Consider the following 15,000-nt stretch of genomic DNA (forward strand, 5'->3'; position numbering starts at 1 on the left):
AACATACAAAGAAAGAAGCGCTCTACCAGGAACGAACAACAGCTCATTAGCTAGTTCTATGGCGATTTACCACCCGGAAGCACACACACATACATACATACATATATATATATATACATACACACATACACACATACATACACACATACACAAATAAAATTTAAGACTGGACATGTTTTCTTACCGTGTTTTTGGTCAAATCTCCATGCTGGGACATGAGCATTGTGTTTAAGGTTGGTATGAGTTGGCAAGGGCACAGTTACATAGATGGGTCCATTGACTGGAACATCTTTCCCATCGCTGTTGAGCAAATGGACACTGACAGCAGTAACCGGAGTGAGATCAAACCTGCTGCTATTTCCTAGAAAAAGTCAGAAAAGTACGAATAAGCATTAAAGAAAAAAGGAAAAGTGACAGTGCTAAAACAACATATTAAAAAATGTTCATATATGATTAAAGGAAGCATACAAAAGGCCTGTAGATCTTTAAACTTATTTTACTATAGGAGATTATAAAGTATTTTAAATCGGTAGCAAAGTTGAAACTTTATACATACTTAAATAAGGTAAAAGTCTCAATGTGCATCTGATGCTTAGACATTGACTTATGTTGTAAATCTCAATCTCTCTCTCTCTGCATGAGCTAGTGATTCTTTCAGCAACTAAAAACACAAAATGAAAAAAAATTTAACAAAACAAAATACACACAAAAACAAACAATATAAAAAGGACAGCCATTGCGTCATGGTCTCACAATACCCAGCCAATCAGGACCTGAACAGAGGTATAGAATGCACTTCTGATAATAAGCGAAAAGGAAATCCTCTCATTCATTTTTTAAATTTATTTAAATTTGAGAAAATGCTGAGGTGAGGCGCAATTACTCCTCAGATATAATATGTAATATTACTAGACGACTTCACTGCTTCTTCATACATAAATATTTTGTGCTGTGTTTAAAGCACCCAATTCATATGCATAAATAGCAAACGCAGAACTTCAATAAGTTTATAAAGGGTAATGAAAGTGGAAAAGACATTACATATGTAATTAGACTAAAGCAATAAATGCCATTTTTGCCTTTAAAAGATGCCATGCGGTAATAAATTACACTAGGTGACCACCTTAAAAGTGTAATATTACAGGGGAAAACATGAACAATAAATGTGCCCATATAACTGCACACTTAACCCCATAACGACTGCAGAGTACCATGTATGTCGCTGGTCGTTAAGGATTTTCTTGTTACTAATAGCGTGCTATTATACCGTCCCTTCTGGTGACTGGAAATAGTGGCAAGACTATTAAATGACAATCCCCATACAGGGTCCTTAAGGGGTTAACAAAAGTATATTAGTCTTTACTGCTCACTGAGGTACAAGTTTGTATGTATCTCAGTAATGTAAAATTCGGTTGGTGAGCAAACTCCAATAAAAAGGAGCACAAATTGAAGATCTGCAACGCAGTTATAACACTGGTAACTATAGAATACTCACGTGTTTATGAGCTTTAACTTAGCTCAAAGTATAGTTGTGCAATGTAATCCTCTCCTGATAACACAGGAGACCAGAAGTGGACCAATCCAAAAATAAATAATTTTTTTAGAAACATTAAAAGGGATAGAAAAGTCAAAATTTAAAATGTTATTTTGAATAATAACGGTTTTTTCAGTGGCATATGCCCCGTGCGCCAGCATTCAAACATCACACCATCTCAGAGAGGTAGCAGTGGCTTGGTGTTTGAATCCTGCTCCTCTAGTGCCACGTAGCATATGTGCATATGCCGCTGAAAACATTGCTTTTTATTAGAAGCATGTTTGCAATATACTTCCATTTAAAATTGAAATGGTATCATGCGCATTTCAATTTTGGACTATTTAAAAACAAGGACTTAAAAGGTCAGAGAGTAAGTATGAGAGACAAGTACATATAACCACTGCTCAACACAAAAACTAAAAACGCTGTCCCTCTGCGCTTTCAGTGTGTTGCACTTGTTTAAACAATACAAAGAAAGTCCCGCCCACGCAGTATTGTAACATCCAGAAGTCCAATCCATGATCGTTCAACAAAGTGTGAGGACTATTCTGTACGTACCTTACAGAACCTCACCATTTCAATTTTTTAGAGCCAATACACATACATACCCCAGGGAGAATGAAACTGACAGGAAAGTCAAAATAAAATGTTCGTGTCTCAGAGCAAAACTGATAATAGAAGTCAACTGGAAATGTGTTAAAAATGTCATGATCAAAACAATTTAAGTTTAAAATTTGACTTTACTGTCCTTTTATAAAGGTGCAAAGTGCTATACAAATACATTTATTGTTGACATACTCAAATGCTGGGTACATTCTGTAGTAAGCACAAATTTGGGCCCCCTTGTGTGTACAGTTGATGCGGATAAGGTCACCAGCAAGAGTGCTACTACTCACTGCACATGTGCAGGGGCTAAATGTGCACAAATGATACTAACTACAGTATGTCCCCCTTTTTAAAGTAAAATGTAAAAAAAAAAAAAAAAAAAAAAAAATGATAAATCACTTTTATTAAACTCAACATTTTTATGTACAAAGTCTTTTTTTACCTTGAGGTCCCTTTATTTTATTGTAATTGCTGAAATACACCTGCAGTCACTTAGCCTGCAAATAGCATGACATTATTAAAGTACTTGTTGCCAGATTTACCTCAGAAGCACCCTGAAGACTAGACATGTTAGTTTTTTTTCTTGTTTATTTAAGAGTTAAAACTACCAAGCACACCAGTATTATTTTTAGCTTGGCGTGCTCTTCCTGGATAACATTTTACACTCAGCTCTCTTTCCAAATAACCGTTTCTGTAGATGTCTATCCAAAATTTTATTTAAAGTACTATAATATTTTATAGCAGCAGGATAACAGTGGTCTATTGCTATAACAAATGCATTTTATATGCGTAAACGTACACAAACTGTTTATATCCAGCCAACAACTTATTTTATGTATTTCGTTAACGTTACAGATGTTTCAAAACCTATATAAATGCTTCAAAGCAAAAATAAAAAGCATTTGTGCGCATTTTGATTTTGAGTTAATTTCCCTTTAAATGTTAATTTATGATTTTTAGTAAATTGTTTGGAGGTTTAAACATATTAAATATAAAATTATGAAGCATTATTAATTGCACACACCATTGTTTTAGTGAAAAAAAGAAAAGGGAATTAGGGGCTCATCTTATGTCTAACTTGTGATTTAATTGGGTATATTTTTCTTTCAATACCATAGCAAGAACCTACTTTAAAAACATGTGATACCCATTCTGCTTATAGTTTTACCTACTCTGCTGCAAAAAACAAAAAAACAACCCTGAACCTTAGAAATCTAATATATGTTTAAAAGAGACACTTCCAGTTTTAAATAATGTTCAATCATTTTATTTTTACAGCAATTTCCTTCTCATACTATGGTGTTTAGCACAATATTGTGCTTATTTTTGCCACATAACTATTTCTGAACATCAGATGGTATTGCTTGCATCCAGTGGCGGCTGGTGACTTTTGAAGATGGGGGAGCACTAGCCCCGCCCCTCAGATGGCACCACCCATTTTATTGTGTGTGTGTATATATTTAGCAACATATCTAAGAAATGCCCAAGTGAGGTATAGCGCTGGAACACTTACAAATCAGTTTAGACATACATACTGACAGGAGACTACTCACAGACCAACATTAACAAGGAGACTACTATGGGCAGAAGTAGTATCACAACACAATCAACCAGCCCTTATACACACACACACAATACTAGATTCACATAAATTGTTATGCTATATAGCATACAGCATGAAAAGTTTTATATTAGGAAAATTGAGGAAAACTAAAATATATAAAACAGAAATTCAGTCCTGTATAATCATAGAAAGCTATAATATGATTATTATGGGTATGCTGTAAAATTGCATCTGAAAGAATGAAACCATAGCATACATATATGTCCATTTTGTAAATAAGTACATTTTACAATGAGTAGGAGATAGTTGCACTTGAATTACAATTCTGTAAGGTTTTTAACTTTGCAATTAATCACTGAAGCAGTGAAAGTGTGCTTTTCCAGCATGGATTATACATAATAATAATCATTAAAAAATAAAATGCAAACACATAAGTATAATTAGGGGCACTTAAAAAGTAATGAATCCAATATACTAGCCCATAAAAAGTCATATAGTTTTATGTATAATACACTGCACAGACCATAGTATATTCTTAAAAACAATGGGCATTTTATTTTTTTAGTATATTATCATATTAGTTGTATATGTATATACAACTTTTTAGTCAAATCAAATGTAGTTTTCTAAAGTATTTCACACACACACACACATATATAAATTATGCGTGTGTGCAATGAATAACATTAACAGGGTAGAAAAGGTGAAGGGGCAAGAAAAAAAACAAAAAAAAAAAAACTGGTAGACATACTGTGTAACTTACTGTTGTCTTCCGCCTCTGTCTAGTACTGCTCTTCTGGGGTAGTTCAGACTGTCCTCTCCCCCTTCCATTACCTCCCTGTGCTGTGTGTGTGTCCTCACTGCCCCACCCGCTCCCCCTTCCTTATTGCTACTCCCATAGGAGGAGGGCTACAGCTACACATGGGTAGAAACTAAGCAGGGCTATGTGATAGTATTGTGGGACCGGGTGACATGTTGCTTCCCCTATTCCGGCAATTTGCATGCGTCAGATAGCAACACTATTGAGACTCCCGGTCCCGGAACTTCCTGGAGAGTTGCTTGAGCGCACACACCTGCCCCCTCCCCCCACCAGAAAAATTTCAGCCAAAAATAAATAATGTAAATTAATAATAAAAACAAATCCTTCGTTAGTGCTGCCTGCAGTGTTGGTAGGCCAGGCTCTTCAAATGATTGAAGCCCACGATGCTCCTCCTCCACTCCCACACACACAGCTCTTAGTGTGCGAGTGTCACGTGACAGCTGGCTCTAGCACACTAAGAGCTGTGCGGTTAGGAAAGCTATGGGCTGGCCTGTAGGTGGCACTGAAGGCAATGCAGGCTGAAAGTGGATAGTGCTTTTGCCTTTACTTCTATCTATCGCACTGCCCATCATGTGCGATAGATAGAAATAGGCAAAAGACCATTCCACTTTCAGCCTAAATAAGGCAATTTTAATGTTTTTAGTCAAATGTTTTTAGTCAAAACTGCAGTGGAATCAGCAAAAAAGGTTTTTTTATTTCTCACTTTTTTTTTTTGTTCATCAGGGGTCAGGGGGCATCAGGGGTCAGGGGGTTCACATGCTCAAGTGCTCCTATAGAGGAGCCTCCACTGCTTGCATCTTGTTCCAGTGATTAGTCATAAAATGCTTCTGCAGTTAATACCTCTCAATCTGGAATTGGTTAACTGCTGAAAACATGAAATCCTCACCTGGCTTGTTAAAGGAATAATAAAGTCAAAATAAAATTTGCATAATTTAGACAGAGCTTGTCATTTTAAGACACTTTTAAATTCACTTCTATTTTCAAAATGTGCATTGTTCTCTTTGTATACCTTGTTGAAAAAGAATATGCACATATCCTACACTAGTGGGAGCCAACAGCTGATTGGTGCCTGCACACATTTGTCTTTTGTGATTGGCTAACTAGATGTGTTCAGCTAGCTGCAAGTAGTGCAATGCTGTTCCTTCAGTAAAGGATAACAAAAATTGATAATATAAGTAAATTGTATGTTCCATCTGAATCATGAAAGAAAATTTTGGTGTTTCCTGTCCCTTTAATAATTTAAAAAAATTGTCTGGGGATTTATCAAGTCCTTTTATCTGAGAAATGTGTTAAGTAAATATAATCCCTGTAAATATATCAAAACTTTGGAGGAACCGACATATGATTTCAGTCGCTGTAACGGAGGGAGAGCGGTGGTGGGCACTAACTGATCCAAAAATGTAACCCCTTTGAAAAGGTTTGGAAGCTGGACATAAAGAAGGGACCACAACTCCCTGATTAATGGTAACTGAGGAAACCACCTTAGGCAGAAAACCTTAATAAATACGAAGAACTGCCTTATCTTGAAAACATTTAAGATAAAGAGATGCTAATGTCAAACCACATAGTTCAGAAACCCTTCTTGTTGAAGAAATAATTAAAAGGAATAAAAACCTTCCAGGACAAAAACTGAATTGCCAAATCATACAGAGGCTCAAAAAAAGATGAGTTTGCAAAACAAAAATAACCACAGATCTACCCCTCACCAAAACCTGAATAAAATATTGACCATCTGGCTACAATGATCTTTCTACATGTACAAAACTGAAGGAACAGAATCTGAAGCACTTTAAATTTTCACCTTTTTCTGTGGAGACAAAAATGAAGAATGAGGCAATCAGGGAAGTGGGAGGGATTAAAAGCTCTTGGGATGTTGGGTATTTTTTGTTACTCCTAGTGGACTGGAGATTAATCCCACATGTGATGGTTTGTGGACTAGCCACCTTATGAAAGAAAAACGCTGCTGATGGTGGATTGTGATTGGGTCAAAATTGAAAAGGGCTCATCTGCAGTCGTTAACCTGCTGATTATCAAAAGATTGTGATCAATTGACAGTCACCTCATTTATTTTAATATCTTTTTATTAAAGCGCATTTCTATACCTTTCACACCCCTCTAACTACTACTTACTCTCACAATACTGTTGTTAGGGATGGTGGTTTACTGGCTTGACTGATGGGCAAAATTCCCACAGTTCTATTGGTATAAAAATCACCCCAAAATTATATATACGGTTTTCTTTTAATTTACACAGGAACATCCATTTGACAAAAAATATATAAATTATGCTTCCCTGATAATTTGATTTCCATCAAGGGGAGGAGAGTCCACGGCTTCATTCATTACTGTTGGGAATTATGAACCTGGCCACCAGGAGGAGGCAAAGACACCCCAGCCAAAGGCTTAAATACCTCTCCCACTTCTCTCATCCCCCAGTCATTCTGCCAAGGGAACAAGGAACAGTAGGAGAAATAGAGTATAAATGGTGCCAGAAGATGAATTAAATATAGGTCCACCCATCGGAGATACAGACGGGAGCTGTGCACTCTCCCCCCCTCAATAGAAATTAAATTATCAGGTAAGCATAATGTTTTCCATCTAAAGGGGAGGAGAGTCAATGGCTTCATTCATTACTGTACATATACCCACGCTCTAGAGGACACTGAATGAAACCGGGAGGGAAAAGGCGGACCCTAATCTGAGGGCACCACAGCCTGCAAAACCTTCCTCCCAAAAACAGCTTCCGCAGAAGCAAAAAACATAAAATTTGTAAAACTTTGTAAAAGTGTGTAAGGAGGAACAGGTAGCCAGCCACCTTACAAATTTGCTCCAGAGAGGCCTCATTCTTGAAGGCCCAAGATGAAGCCACAGCTCTAGTTGAATGAGCTGTTATCCTCTGAGGAGGCTTATGTCCCGCTGTCTCATAGGCCAAGCGAATCAAGCTCCTCAACCAAAAGGACAAAGAAGTAGAAGAGGCTTTCTGCCCCTTGTGCTTCCCTGAATACACCACTAAAAGAGATGTAGACTGTCTGAAATCCTTCGTAGCCTGAAGATAAAACTTCAGGGCACTAACCACATCCAGATTAGGGCTAGGACACAAATAAGGAACCACTATTTCCTGATTGATGTTACAGTTAGACACCACCTTGGGAAGAAACCCCAAACCAGTGCGAAGCACAGCTTATTCACATGAAAAAACAGATATAAGGAGGCTCACATTGCAAGGCAGCCAGTTCAGATACTCTGCGTGCAGATGCAATGGCCAACAGGAAGAGAACCTTCCAGGACAGAATCTTAATGTCAATGGAATGCATAGGCTCAAACGGAACCTTCTGCAATACCCGAAGGACCAAGTTTAAGCTCCATGGGGGAGCAGACTGTATAAAGACAGGCCTGATTCTAGACAGAGCCTGAACAAAAGATTGGGTGTCAGGGAGCTCAGCGAGCCTTCTATGCAACAAGACTGATAATGCCGAAATCTGTCCCTTTAAGGAACAGGCTGCAAGACCCTTCTCCAAACTGTCTTGGAGAAAGGACAGAATCCTGGATACCTTCACCTTATGCCAAGGATATCCATGCTTCTCACACTAAGACAAGTCATCCACACCTTATGGTAGATGCAACGAGTGACTGGCTTCCTTGCCTGAACTAGAGTATCAATCACACTTTCAGAAAAGCCTCTCTTGGCCAAGACTAGGTATTCAATCTCCACGCAGTCAGCCTCAGAGAATCAAGATTTTGATGTTGAAAAGGGCCCTGTTCCAGCAGATCCCTGCGATAGGTTAACCTCCACGGCGGAGAGGATGACATCCTCACCAAATCCGCAAACCATGTCCTCCGCGGCCACAATGGAGCAATCAGAATAGCCGAAGTCCACTCCTGTTTGATGCGTGCCACTACACGAAGTAGAAATGGTAACGGTGGAAAAATGTAGGCTAGGCTGAATCCCCAAGGCACCGATCAGCTCTGCCTGGGGATCCCTGGACCTTGACCTGTAACGGGGTAGCTTGCAATTGAGTCTGGACACCATGAGATCTTCAGCATTCCCCACCTGAGACAAATCTCCGCAAACACTTCGGGGTGAAGAGACCATTGCCCCCGGATGGAAGAATTGCCTGCTAAGAAAGTCTGCTTCCCAGTTGTCCACACTTGGAATGTGAATCGCTGAGAGCGAGCAGCTGTGCGACTCTGCCCACTCCAATATCCGAGACACCTCCCTCATGGCTAGGGAGCTCCTCGTACCCCCTGATGTTTGATGTAAGCCACCAAGGTTATGTTGTCGGTCTGGAATCTGATAAAGCTGAACGCCCCGAGAGGAGGCCATGCCTTCAGAGCATTGTAGATTGCTCGGAGTTCCAGAATATTTATTGGGAGGAGAGAATCCTCCCGGGACCATTTTCCTTGTGCCATCATGGCACCCCAAACAGCTCCCCATCCTGCCAGACTTGTGTCTGTGGTCACCATCTCCTAGGACGGTCTCAAGAAGTATGTCCCCATGGACAGTTGCTCTGGACAGATCCACCAAGAGAGGGAAATCTGCGTCCGAGCATCCATGGATAACTGCTGTGATAGATCTGAATGATCCACTGTCTCAACATGCACAATTAAAGAGGCCTGAGATGGACCCTGGCAAATGGAATGACGTCTATGCTGGAGACCATGAGTCCGATCATCTACATACACTGAGACACCAAGGGGCTTGAGGAGGACTGAAGGGCAAGACAAGAGGACACAATCTTCTGGCATCGATGGTCTGTGAGAAATATCTTCATGGACATAGAGTCTATTATCATGCCCAGGAACTCCACCCTGTTGCTGGGAACCAGGGAACTCTTTCCTGAGTTGATCTTCCAACCGTAAGAATGGAGCAAAAGAAGACACGCCCTCGAATGATCCTCAGCGAGACTAGGACTAGGATGTCATCCAGACACAGTGCCACAGCAATGCCTCTGGATCTAGCCACTGCAAGTAGTGCATAGCAAACCTTCGTGAAGACTCTCGAGGCCATCGCCAGACCAAAGGGAAGGTCCACAAACTGGAAGTGTTGGTCCAGAAACGCAAATCTTAGGAACTGGAAGTGGTCCCTTAGAATTGGCACATGAAGGTAAGCATCATTTAAGTCTATAGTTGTCATGAACTGTCCCTGTCGAACTAGGAGCAGAATAGATCTGATCGTTTCCATTTTGAACGATGGAACACTCAAACACTTTAGGTCCAGAATCGGGTAGAACGTGCCCTCCTTCTTTGGAACCACAAAAATATTTGAATAGTACCCTAGTCCCCTTTCTGCTTGGGGTACTGGTACGATAACACCTAGAGAGGAGAGATCCCTCACACATTCTAGAAAGGCTTCTCTCTTTTTCCGGTCTTGAAGACAGGTTTGACAGGAGGAATCTGCCCCTGGGAGGATGGGATCTGAACCCTATCCTGTAACCCTGGGCGACAACATCCAGAACCTAAGGATCCTGATTGTCCTGCAACCAGAATTCTGAGAAGAGAGATAATCTGCCCCCTACTTGGTCCGGAGACCGGTCGGGGGCCGCCCCTTCATGTTGATTTTGTCTCGGCAGGCTTCTTGCTCTGCTTAGACTTGTTCCAAGAATGAGCCAGTTTCCAAGCTCCCTTGGACTGGTCTGCTTTTGTGGCGGGCTGCTGGCGCTGGGCCTTGTCTGCATGAAAGGGACAAAAAGTATATCCATTAGGCTTAGCCTTCTTATCCTGCGGTAGGAAAGCTCCCTTACCTCCCGTAACCGTGGATATGATCGAATTCAATCCTGGACTGAACAGAATCTTTCCTTGAAAAGGCAGGGACAATAGCCTCGACTTAGAGGTCATGTCAGCAGCCATAGAGCCCTGTGAGCTAAAACTGAAAAACCTGACACCTTAGCGTTCAGGTGAATAATTTGAAAATTGGCATCACAGATGAAAGAATTGGCGATCTTCAGCACCTTAATCTAATCTTGTTTCTCATTAATGGAAATCTCCCCCTCTATTATTTCACACAGGGATTCACACCAATATGTTGCAGCTCCGGAAACTGCGGCTACGGCTGCTGCCGGCTGAAAAACAAACCTGTGTGTTGAAACATTTTACTTAACATGTTTTCCAATTTTTTATCCACGGGCTCTTTAAATGGCAAACTATCCTCAAGGGGAATAGTTGCCTGTTTCGCGAGCATGGAGATAGCACCATCCACCTTGGGGACAGTACCCTACAGCTCAAGCTGAGAGTCCGGAAGAGGGAACAGTTTCTTAAAGGAAGAAGGGGAAAAGGAAGAACCTAATCGCTCCCATTCATTCTTAATAATGTTCGCCATCTTAACAGGAACCGGGAAGGCCTGAGGCACCACCCTGTCCTCATATACCTTATCAAGCTTAGGAATCACAGGTTCTTCTGAAAGTTTCAGTTCCGGAACTTCCAGAGTAGCAAGCACTTGTTTCAGCAAAAAGCGCACATTTTCCATCCTAACTTAAAGTCAGGCTCCTCCGCAGCCAGAGGTTGAGATGACACTGACTCTGACCCAGAAGGGGCCTTCTCTGAAGAGTCAGAGCGGGCCTCCTCATCGTACAATGCCTCTGATATTTCCAAAGGGGTAGACAACCCCTGGGCCGGGCTGCCATAATACACCCTACGCTTAGCAGAACGTGGTAAGGCATGGATCACTTTCGAAACCCTCAGAGGTATAGTCAAGTGAGCGCACAGAAAAAGTAACTGTGCCACACATTCAAAGAGCGCAAAATATAAGGGCTATATCTAAAAGACAAGTCCCCTGAGAATCCGTTAAAACCTGACTGTTAAGTCAAATATTAAAATCTCAAACAGGTATCTAATTCCCCAGATATACCTGCTTGTCAATATGTCCAGCCAGATTTAGCCTCAAATGAAGGGTAAAGCATTAACCCCTTCACTGTAAAATTAAAAACACATCACAAGTGCCTGCAGGAAATAAACTGCCCAGAAATAAATTCCTAAAGTACAGGAATTAGTTGTGTATCATTCAATGATCCACTGAGGATTAACCTCTGGAGTGCTGCCCTCAAAACCTAGAAGGCAAGAGCACTTACCTGTGGATCCGGCAACAGCTTCTTAGGTGTGACTGATTAACCAACAGAGTAACCAACCCTGGTTTTCTATCAAAAGAGTAGCATACAGTTAGAAATAAAGCAAGGACCACCTCGCCGCCTTCTAACTGCTAAAATCCACCATTACTCTTACTAAAGAGATTGGCATGGACATAGCATAGCCTCAATCCTTGCTTGCAGAGAAAAGTACTCATTAAAAGGTTAAAATCTTCAGACACCTTCTTCACCATCCTCCCGTGATCAAGGCAAAGAGAATGACTGGGGGTTATGGGTAAGGGAAGTGATACTTAACAGCACTGCTGGGGTGCTCTTTGCCTCCTCCTGTGTGTGAGAGTACTAGTGGGAGTGAATATCCCACTAGTAATTGGAATGAATCGTTGACACTCCATGCTATAGGAAAGAAAAGGGGCAGTCTGCAGAGGCTTAGATACAAGGTAATCACATAAGTACAAAGTGTATTAATATAACAATGTTAGTTATGCAAAACTAGGGAATGGTTAATAAAAGGATTATTTATTTTTTAAACAATAAAAATGTTTGGGTAGACTGTCCCTTTAAGCAACAATCTAGAACCTTTGTTGGCCATTATGGCAATTTCTTTTTTTTTCTTTTTTTTTTTTGGGGGGGGGGGGGGTTGGATACAGGGGATGTGTGTTGCTCTTTTACAGAATGAAAACGCCACGCAATGCATAAGTCAGTGATTGTCTATCACTGTCCTGTGCTACCAGTAGACTGGTGATCTCTCAATGTACTAGTCATCTCCCACTTTGGCATTATATAAAGTGACAACGAATTGCAGTAAATTACCTGTTGTGTTGCCATCTGATCCCTGTAAGTATGGAAAACTATCAACTTCCCATGGGGAACTAGCAGCAGTTAGAAAAGCAGTGAGGTCCTTGTAGGTGGAGTTCCCAGGCAGGCTTAGCACTCGCCTCTGAAAGTGAACTCTGGGTTGCAACCGTGATCCTGTATTTAAAAAATAATAATATATATATATATATATAAATAAAATTTCAACGTAGACATATGTGATCTTTAAGATTGACTACACCAAAACTAAGAGTTATAAACTGGGATAAACTAAAGAAGAAAATGAATATGGTTTAAAAAGCAGAAAATCCCTTTATTACCCATTCCCAGTTTTTCATAACCAACACTGGTTATATTTATTTTCTTTTTACATCTATGACTACCTTCAATCTAAGCCCCATGCAGATTGCACCTTATCTTAGTGCTTTTTTAATTCTTGCATTTTAGCCAGTTAGTGCTGGTTCTTGCATAACCATTATTCTCCACAGGAGTGAGCACAACTTTATCTATATGCCACACATGAACTAGCACTGTCTGGATGTATTGAAAGATTGTAAAAAAGCGCTGAGATAAGGGTGGGCTGTAGGGACTTTAGAAAAAGAGGTTATAAAGTATATTAATATAACAATGTACACCATCCCTTTTTAATAAAGAGGAAAATCAGTTTAAAGTCAATAAAATTAAAGGACCATTAAATAAGTAGAATTGCAAGTTCATAATAAGAAGGCCGTGCAATAACAATTACTTCAAATAAGTAGTACTTTTTTTTTTCCGATAAATTTATTTCCCCCCCCATTTGCAGGCCCTGTGTGTCATGTGACAAGAATCTGCCAATTACAGACTAGTATAGTTATACACTGAGAACTTGTGCACATGCTCAGTAGGAGCTAGAAGTGTGCTTCTAAAAAGACTATTTAGATTTTTTACAGCATATTTTAATATTTTTTTTACAAAAAATAAATCCTCAGTTTATAATGTTAGTGTGTATGACAATCACAAATGTTTGAAGAGTAATGGATGAAAACACAGATTAATAAAAAAGCAAAGGTTGTATGAATGAATAATATACATTAGCAATTAAAGGACCACTCAATGCAGGATAATTGCATAATTAACAAGTGCATCATAAAAAGACAATGCAATAACACCTAGTCTGAAATTCACAGAAGCAGTAGATATTTTTCTGCCCAAGTTATTTTATTTCATATTTTCTGGCCCTCTGTATCATGTGACAGACATCAGCCAATCACAGGCTAGTATACATATACCCTGTGAGCTTGTGCACATGCTCAGTAGGATCTTTTTCCCCAGAAAGTTTGAATATAAAAAGACTGTGCAAAATTTGATAATGGATGTAAATTTGAAAAGTGTCTTAAAACTGCATGCTCTATCTTAATCATAAAGTTTATTTTGACTTGTAGATATTTTGCATTGCAAATCTTAAAGGGACACATGTAAAACAGATTATTTAAAAATATCTAAATCCATCTTCAGTAATAACATGTGCAAAGCAGCCCTGGGACACGTATTATTGTACTAAAGCTTTACGTAACTGTGTGTTTAACCCTTGCAGAGCTCCCAGTAGCCCATTGCTGCTGATTACCAAGAGAACAAAGATAATTTGAAAAAGGTCTTTAAATTGCTCTATCGAAATCATGAAAGTTTAATTTTGACTTTTGAATTGCTTTAAATAAATGGCTATTAAACTCCAAAAATGTAAATGAAACTGGTTTGCATTGATTTTAAAACAAATAGGAATTGCACATTTGTGTACAACTCATCCCTAAGGTCTGCTAGCTAATTAGTTCCGTTTCTGGCTGGGATTATTTTAGAATTAAAAAAATAAATAAAATAAAATCATATAAATGTAGCGACTCAAATGCATTAAACACAGTATTTCAAAAGGTCTTAACAAGTTATAGAAAGCATAGGTTTATGTTTAATATCCCTTAAAGGGACAGTAAAGTCAAAATTAAAATTTAGGATTCAGATGGAGGATGCAATTTTAAACAACTTTCCAATTTACTTCTGTTATCTAAAATTGCTTCATTCTCTTTGTATTTTTTATTGGAGAGTAGAACTAGGAAGGCTCATAAGAGCTCGGGAGTGTGCACATATCCTTAGTAATCTATGGCAGCAGTGTTTTACAACATTGTACAACAAAGCTACAAATAACATTGCAAAACACAGCTGCCATAAAGTACGAAGGATATGTGCACACTCCTGAGCTCTTATGAGCCTACTTAGGTTTTACGCTTCAATCAGGGACGAAACTACAGGGGGCGCAGAGGTCGCAATTGCGACTGGGTCCCCAAGGGTGGGGGCCCAGCTTAATAAAAAACGTTGACCTGCCACTGCCTGCACTGATATTATGTGAGTGTGGCATGATGCTTCACTAGTCTTTGACTACAGGGGTTAGTCTTTCTGTTTAACCCATTGGTGTTTATGTGTATGTGTGTGTGTGTGTATGTGACTGTGTGTATTTATGCAATGTATGTGTATGTTTTTGGAACCAGCAAATTACAGACCTTGTTACTACAGCATGGGGTGAGGGGGTAAACAGTGTCACTCTACAGTACCACTA

The 15,000-nt window shown here is 39.6% G+C and overlaps 1 protein-coding gene across 3 annotated transcripts in view; it reads right to left on the reverse strand.

The window, feature by feature from the left end:
* FAM171A1 (family with sequence similarity 171 member A1) overlaps nt 1–15,000 on the reverse strand; it is a 265,449-nt gene that overhangs the window by 96,522 nt on the left and 153,927 nt on the right. For 2 of the 3 annotated variants that reach the window (XM_053714010.1, XM_053714012.1), the window contains exons 4-5: nt 12,414–12,572; nt 185–361 (exon numbers count right to left, since the gene is read on the reverse strand). In XM_053714010.1, the coding sequence (XP_053569985.1) occupies nt 185–361; nt 12,414–12,572 (336 nt within the window). The remainder of the gene's footprint in view (nt 1–184; nt 362–12,413; nt 12,573–15,000) is intronic. The other variant, XM_053714011.1, reaches the window with a different exon arrangement.

The sequence above is a fragment of the Bombina bombina genome, chromosome 5 (assembly GCF_027579735.1).
Source record: "Bombina bombina isolate aBomBom1 chromosome 5, aBomBom1.pri, whole genome shotgun sequence".
NCBI lineage: Eukaryota > Metazoa > Chordata > Amphibia > Anura > Bombinatoridae > Bombina > Bombina bombina.